Here is a 13,975-nt window from a genome sequence, read left to right as displayed (position 1 = left end):
AGGGCACCTGTTTCTAGTCTTTACGTGACATGGGCATACAGTTTGCTGTTATGCAGGATGTGCAGAGCATTTGCATGAATGCATGCCTCATGTCCTTAAGGAGGTACCCCTCTGTTCCTTTTTTCATTCTGTGACTTGTAAGTTGCTGTGATGTTGTTGGATCAAAGGTATGTGATTTAATGTTCTGCAGTGTCATTAAGTTAATTGCTATTTTTAAACTTGAAAGATATTACCTCTTTTTTTTGTTTGTCACTGAATGTTGTAAAGTACATTCTGTTCTAGTTGGGCTCACGGCACTGTAACGTACTAAAGCTGAGAGCCCAGCTTCCTTTAAGCAGTGTAAGTGGGAGAGTCCATCACCATAATCTGTAGTCAGTCTGCATCATGCATGATTGAAGGGCTTTACATTTCTGGAATACATTTGTCACGCCCGTGCCACTGGAACACCATTTGCGACCCATTATGGACTATTTGGGACTATACCTACTCATATTTCTGTATTTACTATCCTTTTTGGAAATTCCCTATTTCATTTTACAAACTACATATCCCATAATTCCCCTTTTGGCACTTCTCATTTCCTGGGTGCTCATATGCAGCAGTCTGAGAACTATAATCCCTAAAAGCCCTAAAGAAGGGTGCTGCTTTCATTTTCCCAGGTCCAGATAGGCAGGAGATGGATTACCTTCAGGTATTATGCTCCAGGTGGTGCTAACTAGCCTGCTTCAGCACAGGGCGATTCAGTATTTAGGCAGCTGCTTGCAGGTGCACAGGGCTCTTGCATTGCGATTGCTACCAGCCCCTTGTGCTTTGAACCATGCATTTCTGCTGTGTCCTGTTGCTTTCGTTTCCAGAACCTGCTCCAGTACCCTGTACTCTGCCCTGCATCACTGTTCTCCCTGCCCTGCATCCTGCAGTCCTGTGCTGTCTGCAGCTTTGCTCCCCCTGCCCTGCAACCCTATATGCACTGCCCACAGTTCCCATGTTCCTCTGTCTGCAGTCCTCTATTCCCTGCCTGCAGGCCATTGTTCTCTACCACCAATCCTCTTGTTCCCTGCTCGCAGTTTCTAGTTTGTGTTAACCGACTTTAGCGGCCTAGATTCCAGTCCTGAATTTCCTTGTTATCTGTCTGAAGTCCTGCCCCTGTTATACCAATCCAAAGTTACGGTTCATTGTACTCCTTGTTACCAGTCTGCAGTTCAGTTGTGCAGTGGTATAAACCTGCAGTGGTTTATAGTTCAGTCCGCTGTTCCTTGATTTCAGTCCTTAGTTTCCAGTATGCAGTTCCAGTCTCCTGCACCCTTGCACTTAGATTCTTCTCTACTTGCGTATGCACTTATTTTCCGTTTTCTGTCTTGAACCTTACTCACTTTGTCTTCCTGTTCTTTCCCTGGATATTTCGGTTACAATTCTTGTCCTCACTTTTTCTGGTGTAATTCCTTTGTACTGAGTTTGGCTGCTGGGATTCACAGAAGGCAATCTCTGCCTCTTTTTCTTTGTCGGGTTTCAGTATTGTCCTTTGTGCCCTACGTGTGTTGGTACCTGTTTTAGGAGACAGTAACTGTTCAGTTCTGCTGGGCCCATGCATGCTTCAGTCTTGAGTATTGTTTCCCTGCTCTTGCCTTAGGGTCCAGATACAGACACCCACTCCTGCTACTCCTTTCCATGAGCATTCATGAAACAGCTCAGAAGGCTAGTTTCCCTGACCCTGGGAACCTCTTCCCCCATTTTGCATACACCACAAGTGGGAACCTAATGTGTTTGCCTTAATTGTACTCCCTGCCCCTTTCTGTTCTCTGACTTTGTTGCCTGTCTGTAGCCTATCCTTTCTTGTCTGCAGAATTCCTTAACCCAGTAAGTGCCAAGGACGAGTATGCTCATCCTTTTTGCATAGACTTGCATAATAGCCTGGCAGTTAAACTCCTGTCTCTTGTGCACTTTTCTCTCCTTGGCTCTAGGGGCATGTCTTTGCCCTTAAGCCCCTGACAATATTCTGGGCACTGCATTGTGAAAGTCTTTTACAGTGGCAATGCTTGAAAAATGTGTAGGCCCTGATTTTTGGCGATTTTTTACCAAGTCAATGCGGGTATATATTGTGGGCATAGCATCATGAAAGTGCTTTGCAATTACAATGCTGTATACATTGAGAGTGCGGCATGGTGGTCATGGCGGCATGGTGGTCATGGCATGTATTGTGTCCACAGGCATCATGAACATTTTGTAAAATTCTCTTATGTATTATTGGTGATCTAGCATCTCTTGGATTTTGTTCTGTCACCCTACAAGACCTATTGTAAATTGTATGCCCCTTTACCCCATTTTTCTAAGCAATTGTGCTATAAAATGCATCTTTTCAACCCATTATTTTAATAAATGTTATCTTTGGTGGGGGGGCGTATTTATAATCCTCCCACATCCCCAAACCCGTTTCGATTAGTTAGGACTGCCTAGCTTTGTGTCAGTTTGATTTAGGGTTAATATTAGTACCACTCCACTGACAATATACAGAAGCCGCTGCTGTATCTTGAATCATTTAGATTGCCAGTGCCCTCTGAGGAGCCTGTCCCCGAAGCACAAAAAGCTGCCCCTGCCACTGGCATAACCAGGGCATCTGTTTGTCTGACTTAACCTCTGCCCTCTTCCCTACTCCCCACATCTCGATACCTGCAGATCTCTTGCTATGATTCCACACTCCAGGCACCAGCTCTAAATGTCCTCCTTCCACATGCCAGCGCCTCCTCACACTGGCCATAGAAATGGAAAAGAGTCAATTTCCATGGTGGGCATGTTTTTCCCCCCTAAAATTCCGACTCTAGGGGTCATACGCTCTTGCCTATTAAGTTGGGATTTGGGCTGTTACTACCCAGTATCGCGCTCAGAAGAAGTTACTATTGCTAAGTCCTATCGAACATTTTATTTTGTTTAAAGTCAGTTTTCCATTTCTTCCTACTTTACAGTGACATTTGTTTTCATTTCAAAGTGTGAGACACAGTAACTGGCTAGTAAAGTGTCTTGTATTTTTTTCACTCAGATCATGTGTATGAAGCCCTGCTCCACACAACCCTCAACCTTGATGAACTGGAACCACAGTCTGTTTTAGATGAAGTTTGGATCAAGGAAGCTGTTAAAAAATCTGGAATGAAATTCAAATATGCAAAATTAAAAGAAGAAAAATTAAGGGAAAATAAGGATGCTGTGAATAGGTATCCATTTCTCTTGTGTGCTTTTGTTGATGTTTTAAAGTCCTTTCATTGTTTTACTACAACTTACATTACAGTAACACAATAAAATAAAATGACCAGAACACTTTGGCATCACATGTTTGAATCACATAGCATAATACCCCAGTTAGATGTTGTGTTCGACATGGAGCACTTAGTCCAGGCACACCCAAAACCTCACCTCTGGCCTGCCCCACACGTTACACAACCCACCCATAGTCTTGTTCCCCAATGACTGCAGTCAGTGCTCCAGACAATGAGGTGGGAGTATTTTAGTACCTATATTTAAACTTTGAGAGTAAATGTGATTTCAAGAGTGTAAGAATTTGTTTTCTCTTTCACAAGAGAGTAAAACATAGGTGACATCCAGCCGACACGTGGAAAAAGTTAAAACTGTATGGAAATCATTATCATGTGGTCCACATTCCTCACAATTAACAGATAAAGCAGTGTGCAGCAGCACAAGCACCATTTCACAAATTGAACAGATGAGTACTAACACTCTGAGGTTCCCCAGCATGCAGAGAATAGGTACAATAACAGCATAAGATGCTTAACACTTCACACAGAACAGGCCAGCTTGAGTAGGAGCTGTGCAGTCTTCCCACACACAAACAAAAAAGGCAAATCAGGACAATATTGTTGCAAACTTTCATCATGTAGAAAAGGTGGCGTGAATCGGTGCAAAGCAAAGTAAGGGTGGAAGATACCCACACAGAACAGATAAGGAATGGGTCCCTGCTGTAGAAGCTCCCCTCACATAGAGCAGGTGCAAAATATTCTTCAGGAGTGCACACTACCTTCCTAGTATGGATGCCATGGGTCTCAGTAGATCATAATTCTCACATGGAACAGGAACGTCATGGGTCTCAACCGTACAAGATTAGCGCAGATAAGTCGTCAGTCACAGCAGTAGAAGAAAATTGAACTACATGGGGTGGAGCTGAGCAAGCACCCCCACACTGAACAGGTAAAGGAAGGACCCCAAATGCAAGCTAGACTTACATAGAACGGGAACAGCATAGGCCTCAGCAGTCCAAATTCCCATCACAAAGAACTTGTCCATCAGGAGCTCAGCAATCCAAGCTCCCCTTACATAGAATAGGAATAGCTTACTAGCAGTGGGATGACCACCCACATACAACAGGAATAATTAATAACCTCTGCAGTACCAGCTCCTCACAGATAGACCTAATCTAGCATTGGTAGCGACTAGTTCAAATGAGAAGGTTAACTCCAATTCCAGAATCAGAAAAACAACATTGTAGGAAGTTAATTGCATTTGTGGAAAACCTCCTCCCACACAATATGAACGCACCACATAGAGGCATTGTGATGCATCATGCGCCGGTAGGATATCTCAGCGGGTTGAGCGCTCGCTGCTGTGATCTGCAGGTCGTAGGCTCGAATCCCGGCAAGGCCAACTAAGCCTTCCATCCTTCTGAGGTCGATAAATAAGTATCAACTTTGGTTGGGTGATAATTGTTTGTAAATATGTTCTATTTACAGCGCTTGGCAAAATCCCTATATAATTAACACATAATTGCCATTATCATTGATGATAAATGCATACAACACAGGAACTCCGAAAAATACTTTGCTGCAATGCAAGCAAGCATTCACTAAAAAGCATAATTTGTTCGTTAAAGAATACTTCCCAATTGTGTTAAGTTTTCCATCCTACAAATGCTATGAAAATAAATATTCATGCATTATGGAATGCTTCATTTCCATGAGCATCTACAGACACAAATCACAGCAGAAGTTGAACAGAAAGAAACCATTCACTGTGTGCTGTTTTTGACAGCCTCAATGCACCGCAACTTAGAGTAAAATGTCTGAAACGCTCCTTCAAGGCCTGCAATTTCAACCATGCAGATAAGAATCAAAAGATGTGTTCTGGGTTCTGTCAAGTCACTTGCCCTTTACATTGAACTCTGCTCTTAACTGGTTCATAAATGGTACACGTAGAAAGATAAAAGGTGTTGTATTGAAAATATTTGAATTCGTAAAAAGGCCCGTACGACGCTTATCTGGAGGCCTGACTGCAATGCTTTAACATGAGAAAATCCTACAGGATGAAGCAAACCAAATAGCATTGTAAGTAACAGTTCAACCATTATTAGATGCATGCCTGTAGGAGGTCCCAATACTAACGTACATTCCCTGCGTGCAATAGCCCATACATCCCCATCCTGCTCAGCTCTGTTCCGCAACCCATGTCCCAGTGACACCACATGCCCATTTCTGGGGGCAGAGGACTGAGATCGGATGAGGTTTTCAGCAGGCCCCACACCTCATGCCACATACTGTAGGAGCCTGCGTCCCCCTCAACTTCTCTCCATCTATCAGCGAGATCCGACTCGCCTTTGGTCCATTTCTTGAAATCACAGAGCCAGTTGCAAAATAGCGGTCCACCCGGTGCCTTTCAGGCCATTGCGATGGTGCGCTTAGCAATGATCAACCCCAGCGACAGTACTCAAATGAGCATGTTATGCCTCTTCCCCCTTTTACAGGGGGGTAAACCCAGTTTACCCTGTTGCACATTCGCCTATATCAGTAATCCAGTAGGTTCCACTAATTTGCCTATCTCCTGCTCCAAGAAAACATGAACCCCAGCGCAGCCCCTCCACATGTGCAGGTATGCTCCCACCTCCCTCCTAAAACTCCAACAATTAGGGTCAGATCCTTGGGCCATTTTGGCAACCGCCACGGGTGTGATGTATGCACGCATCACACATTTATACTGGATCCACTGGAACCTTGCATTCGTAGATAAATGCTTGGCGTGCGTAAGAATCTTAACCCATTTGCTGTCAGTGAGCAGTTCACCCAAGTTTTCTCCCCATCTAATCCACAGTCCTGCCACACCATCCAATCTGGCCAAAATGGCAGCAGCGTAGATCTCCGTTACACACATGCCACCCTCAGTCAAGTTCTGCAGCGCGACATTGAACACATGCGTCTCCAGATGCACCGGAACCCTGCCAATAAACCTCTGGCCTCAGCCATCAACCTGGCACACTCCAAAATGTTACTCTGGGATGCGCTTCTCAAACAGCTGGAAATGTGGTGGCGCTATCACCCATATACAGTTCCTCAACCCAACCTCCAAATCCTATGCGGGCAACACTCTCAACTCTCCTCTTACCAAATCCATACCCTAGCCTGCCACACGAGAGACTCATTTCCGAAGAAAGATTTCTGTCCCTCCCCTCTGGTCGCCTGTTTCCATATTTATATCAGCATGGTTACCAGAGGAGGAAGCGCCTGAGTTCCCCCCTCCTGGGCTCCAATTACCTCAAATGGCTGGAGTGGCCTATATTCAAAGGCAATCGTGTTAGTGACCGTGTCCGCCTGAGTGTACATACACCAGTCCACCATGTGCTGAAGGGTAGCTGCCCAATACAAGCACACCTACACTGCCTTTCCCCGCAAAGATCTGTAATGTATTTAAAGTCACTCCGGGACTTTTGTCCTTCCACAAAAACTTCCCCAATTATCATATGGATCTTCCGAAAAAATGGGCATGACCTGGAAATAATTTTTACAAGCGCCAATCGCCCCATGACAGACGTAGCTCATTTCGGACAAAAATCAGTCTACTTACTGGATGCTATTGCACGATCTTCCACACTGTGTTGATACACCCATTCCCAAATCAGTTCCCACCTTAATCCCCAGATACTTAAAACCATTGCTCTTGACTTTCCAACTCAAGATGCCGCAGTCTGTCTCCCACTTTTGCAGGCAGGGTATAAATGACCGAGTTTGCCCTATTGACCACCAATCCAGACAATTCACCATACTCACTAACCAATCCCAACAATGCCTCCAAATTACTGACAGGGTGCCGAACGTATAACAATATATTGTCCGTGTACAGGGAATGCAATGTAGCACTCCCGCCCACCGCCCCCCCATCGCTCAACCAACATCCTTGTGCCTTACATACCACTCTTGCCAATGGCTCAATCTCCAAGACAAAAATCAGCGACGCAGGACAGCCCTGCCGCTCCTGAACCGGCCACGTTGAGGATACAAGCCCATTCACCCACAACCTAGAGGTAGACCCTTCCATAGCAGCTTAACCCATCCAATAAATCCGGAACCCAATCCCATTCTTTCCAACAGCAGCCATTGAAAATCCCAACAAATGGAGTCAAACGCCTTATAGGAGTCCAAACTAACTATTTCCACCTCATCCGATTCCCTGTACTTGTCGAGGATAAGAAAACGCCTCCTGAGATTGTGAGCAGTGCTCTTTCCTGGGATTAATCCACTCTGGTCCAGGTGAACAAGCTCCTGGACCACCCGTCGAAGAGGGTGAGCCAGTATAGTACACATAATCTTAAAATTCACATTAATCGTGGACAACGGCCTATAGGACCCACAATCTGCTCCGTCCCTGCTTGCTTTAGGGAGGACATTCACCAAGGACTTCAGTGTAGAACCCAGAAACTTACCCAAGGCAAACTTTTCCAAATAAACCTCCAGAAGCTTTGGAGCAAGAAGATCCTTATACACACTGTAAACATCCACCGATAGGCCATCAATTAGCTGGTGTCCTAACCAGATTTAGTCTATCAATTGCACCTACCACATCCTGCAGACCTGGAGGGGCATCAAGTTCATCCTCCTGTTCAATAGTCAGTCTATTTAATCCACCGTCATCCAACCAGCCGACAGCACGATCCAAAGCGAACCATCCCTTCTATAGTACAGCCTTTTGTAAAAAGAAAAGTCCCTAAACTCCCTCCAGATATCCTCCTAATCACTCACCATGGTGCCATTCAAATCCCTTTTCCCATCACATGACCGTTTGCCCCCCTTCCCTCTTCACTAACCAGGCAAGGAGCCAGCCTGCCCTATCGCTTTCAGAGTGTTGCCGCGCTACATATCAAAAGCATTCAAGTGACCCCGCGCATCGGCCAACACTCTCCCCACCTGACCTTTTGGAAGCCTGCATACCCCCCCCATACCCCCACATTCGCGTCTCTCCAACCCAATGCCTCTAATAAGCACCTTCAGCATCTCCAATTCAATATACCAATCGTCGGTGGACCCCCAGTTATGCTCAAGAAACTGAGTGATATCATTTTTAATGGAAGATCTAAACACCATATCTTGCAGTATAGTATTATTAAACCTCCTCTTCGATATAGGAGCCAGCTGGAGCTGCTTCAATATCTCCAACTGTTGCATGATCAGGTGGCGCCCTTTACAGATATTCTGCATTCATAACCAACCTCTTCTTCCCCACACAATGCATAATCTATATGCGTAAAGTAACCATGAACTCCAGAATAATAGGAGTAACCGCACTCTGACCCATGTTTTAGTCTCCATACTTCAATAAGTAGCAGATCGGATATAAGTCTTAGTCACCCGGTTCGACGGTCTAGTACATTTACTCAGCTTCTCCAATTCCTCACATAAGACATGTAAAGTCCCCAAACCACCACACCCCATGCACCCAATGCCATATAATCAATGTGCTCATAGTTTCAAAGAAGTCCACTTGGCCCACTTTCAGAGCCCAACAACAGCACTGATTGGTCCATGAATCTACCTGATATCCCCACATAGCTCCCGGCCGGGTCAATTAGTGTGTCATGTATCGATAAAGGCACCAACTCCCTAACCCATTTAAGAACTCCCTGCGCATAGGAATAGAATGGTGAACCCACCACACTCCCCCTCCACCTCACAGAAAGTTTAGCCATCTCTGCCCTCATCAAGCGAGTCTGCTGCAGTATAATCAAATCAGTCTTGTGCCTAATTAAATACCAATATATTTTACTTTGCTTTGCAGCATTATTAATCCCTCGCACATTCCAGCTAATAATTCTTAGTGTAGCCATGTGCCTATAACGAGTGCATCTGCCGCCCACCCAGCAAGGATTGTAATACAAATTACTACTTTCCCCATCAGCATCTCAACAATAGCTCAAGAACCAGAAAACAAAAAGGCCAACTAGGAGAGTACAAACCCAGTTACCAACCCTTGTCCTCCCCCACACCCCTGTCTACACCCCAATACACTGACGCAAACCCCCTCCCCACACAGCCCAGCCAACGGGCCCAACATACCCCATCCAATCGGCAGTTCCCACCCAAACACCAGTCCCCTGCCCAACCAGGAGAAGGAATTCTGGAACGAGCTAACCCAGAATAGAACACAGGAAGCAAGACATCTGAGCCCGATCTGCCACCCGCAAAAACCATCAAGCACATCCAACCATGCCTAAAGGAGAAAAAAAAACAATAACCACCCCCAACCTAATGTTAATTTGTGCATGCGTGGAATGGTTCGTTAGAACGTCCTCAGCATGTCAGCCCACATCACCATACTCTGCATAGCCCCTAATAATATCACCCTCACAGCAAAAGAATCAGCAAGCTGTAACCATGAGGCCATTCAACCTATTATTCCACAGCCCCCAGATTCCTCTGAGCCCCACTGAGATCAAGAATCCCATCGACATTCACCACCACCACCCTCCCCAAGGACGCCCGCAAGGGCACAGAAGCACTAGAACGTGTCTCGTTTTTCTGATTCTCCAACCAGTCCCATGCCTCCTGCATGGTGTAGAAAAAGAAGGATCTATCCTGCATCAGCACCTTGAGCCATGCCGGGTAGAACATCATGTACTTATCACTTTCTCTAAGTTTCCACTTCACTGTCTCAAAGGACTTCCGCTGCCTCTGTACTTCCTGCGTGAAGTCTGGAATGATCAGAATCCTTGATCCACCTACATGATGAGAGGAGTGCCGCCTAGCACTGAAGTTCAAAAACTTGGCAATCAGTGCATGTGGGGGAGCCCCAACAGGCAGCCTCCTTCCAGGTTCCCTGTGAGACCTTTCAATGGTTAACCATTTTGACAGTTCCTGTATACCCAATGTATCGGTGAAATGTTTTTCAAGATCCAATTCTGTCCTGTGTCCTTCCTCACCTTCTGCCACTTCAGATATCCTTACATTACAGCATTGTGAGCGGCCCTGAGCATCTTCCTCTCTGACTTCCAACCATCTCATTGCTGCTGTGAGAGCATCAACCCTAGCCTTTAACACTCACACCCGGTCCTCAATGTCGCTCACTCTCTGTACGACCTCTGTGACTTTCTTGTTAACCTTTTTAAGATCTGTCTGCACCAGGGAGACTTCAATGCCCACCATCTGCACATTATTTTCCAGTGAGGTCTTCAAGACCTGGATGGCCGCTGTAAGGCCATCCAGCAGAATTGCACCCACCACGGGGTCTGCTGACACTGGTTCCTCATTCGACTGCTGCGTGGGCCTAGAAGGTCTTCTCGTACAGCCCACAAACTGGTCCATTTTCTGCCGTCCCTTCACCACCCTGACCACCCCAGAAAGTTAGTGACTCGTCAGCTCCCTCTCCTCCTACAGTCAGTTTACACGCAACAGCTCACCAAGTGCAGGCACAGCAGGATGGAGCCAGCAATAGCGGTATAGGCATAGCAGGGTAACGCGCGAAACGCAGCAGCCACGACTTTACGGTGCACCCCACTTGCACTGACACTGACGACAGTCTGTGGTGGTGCGGTCTAGTGGAGTCCAGAAAGTGACTGACCCACAGGATCCACTCTGCGCCTCTTTGGGTGGAGCAGAAAAATTACAGCCACCACATGGGCAGCACTATCTTCGCCACCAACAGCGGATCCCATGGCACGCTTTCTCCACAGGATACCATCACGCTGAGGAGTAGGGCCTTACAAATAGGTCATTGGCGTAGTCTGATGAAGGATATATTTCAGGATGTACTCTGATGTGCGGACATAGCCCAACAAGCTCACATCCTCCTCATTCAGCGCCAAGACGTTTCCCTTGTGCTTTTGTTGATGGTTTAGAAACATGTACTACTGGTTATGACATCTTTGTACAACAAATTCTTTTTGATTTGAGTTTTTCTAACTGTGTTTTGTGATGAATTTAGCAATGTCACCACTATTTTCCCTGGGAGAGTCTCTCCCCATATGGCCAGGGAAGGGCAGCCGCTACCTGATCCCGACTCTCGGGGTGGCTGCCTGAGGGAGGACCATGTGGTGGGAGACAATCCTAATGGGAAGAAAGTAGACTTGCTAGATGGAACTCTGTATTCCCAACAATCAAGACCTTAAACCCTGTCCTATAACCCTAAGAACAATCCTTCCCGTAATGGACATTTTACCCCCCTTACCATTTCCCCAAAAAGTTATGGGACGCAAAAGAATAAGAGTCACCTCAATGAAGATCAGTTTCTCAGTACTGTGACGAGGGGGAGGAATGGCGGAATGATGATCCCTCCTAATGGGAACCACTGTTAGCAGTCTAGTCTCTTTCTAACAGTTGAGATGCCAAAGAGGCAAGGAGCAACAATGATCACTCCTAATGAGAATCACTATCGGCGGTTTAGTCTTTCCCTAAATCCTATTGGCCAGGGTCAATATAAAAGCAAGGAAAGACTAAGGAAGTGGGCAAACCATATGGAAGGAGTGAAGCCAGTCTACAGAAGCCAGAAGAGGGAAGTCCGGGCCGCATACTTGAAGGCAGTGGAATCCCTGACACAGGCAAGCAGGAGAGACTGGCCCAGCAGAAGGAGCTGCCCAGCTGAGCTGGGGCTCACAGTTTGCTGACCCTGCACAGACCCCAGTAGAGAGGGTATTACCCAAATTGTTCGTTTACAATTGTTCGAATGAACAATTGACCTTTTCACAATTATATATATATATATGTTTTGGGGGGTTTGGCGTTAGGTGGGGGGTTTCCCCCCACATAAATGTTACAATTGACCTTCACAATTCGGTCAATTGTGAAAAGGTCAATTGTAATTCGAACAGTTGTAAAACTAACAATTCGTATACAACCGGAGAGAGTGGTCCGGCAGAGGGAGAGATAGTCAGCCAGCTGAGCAGGAAAGCTGGGTCTCAAAGTCTACTGAGTTTTCCAGGCTGGCAGGAGAGCTTGTTCCCTTACCCAGCTGGGGTGAGGCCAGTTAGTCTATGGAGAGAAGGAGATAGAGATAGCCAGCCAGCTGAGGAGGAAAGCTGGGGCTCCCAGCTTGCCTAGTTCACCAGACTGGCAGGAGAGTTTGTTTCCTTACCCTGCAGGGAGGACTGAGGCCCATTAGAGTCTATGGAGAGGAGGAGAGGGAGAAGCAGCAGGAACGGAGAGAGCTGCAGACGCAGGTCTGCCTGCCAGTCTGTAACGCAGCTGAATACCACGCTGGGGGAAGACGCACTGCGGCAGGCAGCAGAAAGGCCACCCTGACGTCACAAATGCAAGGAGGAGGTGCCAGCAGTTTTCTTCAAGCAAAGGAAATGTGTGAATCGCGCATCGAGGAGAGAGGCACAGTGGCAAGACTGCGCTTAACCGGGCGCCCACTAAGCCAATTCTACTAAGCAGATGGAGAAGAGGCGACGCCAGAGGCAACCGGTAAGCCCAGGGGATGTGAATGGGATAACAGGTGGCCGGCGCACTGATGCTGTTACTTCAAAATAGAGCGAAAGGAAAGAAATATACACGAGATGAAACTCGTTACTGGTGAGAAATGGAAAATACATAAGAAGGGAGGACAAAGCCCATGAGAGGGCAAGGGAAGAAAATATCCTGTTTTTGCTTTGTGAGCTTTTGTCAAGACAAGTGACGGTGTTGGGCAGGTTAGTGAACCCAGCTTGTCAAACATCTTTCATAGCGGGGCCAGGTTGATTTCAGGATCACGAATGTATAATCGGGTATAATCGGCGTACAATGAGATTAGCTGCGGGGGCCAATAATACAAACCCCTCTATGTGAGTGTTTGGAACAAACCAGTGCGGCAAGGTATTCAATTGTGAGGGCAAATAATAGGGGGGAAAGTGGGCATCCCTGTTGTGTGCCTCTACTCAGGGGAACTTTATTTGAAAGGGTATAGTTAGTCCGGACTGCAGCTTTGGGGTCGGTATAGAGGATTTTAATATAGCTCAGGAATCGTGGGCCAAACCCAAAGCTTTTGAGAATGCCGAACATAAATTACCACGACACTGTGTCAAACGTTTTCTCTGCATCTAATGATGCCGCCACAACTCTGGCCTTGGGGTCTAATTGGGCTATGATGGCGAAAAGCCTACGTAGATTTAGGTATAAATCCTGATTGATCAGGGTGTATCAGAGGAGTCATAAAGGGTTGTAGGCGGTTGGCAAATATATTGGTGTCAAAATAAATTAAAGAGAGTGGGCGTTATGAAGCAACTTCTTGTCGGGCCTATAGGGTTTAAGTAAAACTGAGATGACCGCTTCGCGGAGTGAAGAGGAAGGGCCCCTGTTTTTAGAGCCTCGTTCCAGACTGTTAGGAGTTTAGGCATAAGCTAATGTATATAGCATTTGTATAAATCAATCCCTAATCCATCTGGGCCAGGAGCCTTTCCCTCAGCTAGACCTTTGATAGCAGGTATAATTTCAATAGTGGTAAAGGGGACCTCCAAAGTTTCCGATGTCTCTGATGACAGAGAGGGAAGCAGAATCGCAAATAAGTAATCGGTGAGATCAGACATGGTGTCGATATTGGTGTACAGTGAAGAATAGTATTCGAAAAACACTTTGTTAATTGCAGTTTCACCCACACATATTTCCCTATGTTGGTCACATATACTAACTATTGGTTGTCTAGTGTTTTCAGCTTTGATTAGTCCCGCCAGTTACTTACTGGTTTTATCTCTCTCGCCATATTTCTTTGCTCTGATGGGTTAAGTGACATATAGGATAAAACTCATCAA

At 46.2% G+C, this 13,975-nt stretch overlaps 1 protein-coding gene across 6 annotated transcripts in view; it reads left to right on the top strand.

Annotated features, from left to right (window-relative positions):
- Nucleotides 1-13,975, top strand: part of MTIF2 (mitochondrial translational initiation factor 2) — an 857,581-nt gene that overhangs the window by 183,149 nt on the left and 660,457 nt on the right. For all 6 annotated transcript variants that reach the window (XM_069608244.1, XM_069608249.1, XM_069608245.1 and 3 more), the window contains one exon: nt 3,032-3,203. In XM_069608244.1, coding sequence (XP_069464345.1) covers nt 3,032-3,203 — 172 coding nt within the window. The remainder of the gene's footprint in view (nt 1-3,031; nt 3,204-13,975) is intronic.

The sequence above is a fragment of the Ambystoma mexicanum genome, chromosome 4q, assembly GCF_040938575.1.
Source record: "Ambystoma mexicanum isolate Mex_15411 chromosome 4q, UKY_AmexF1_1, whole genome shotgun sequence".
NCBI classification, from domain to species: Eukaryota; Metazoa; Chordata; class Amphibia; order Caudata; family Ambystomatidae; genus Ambystoma; species Ambystoma mexicanum.
The sequence above is the reverse complement of the archived record's forward strand: the minus strand, read 5'-3'. Positions and strand labels throughout refer to the sequence as shown.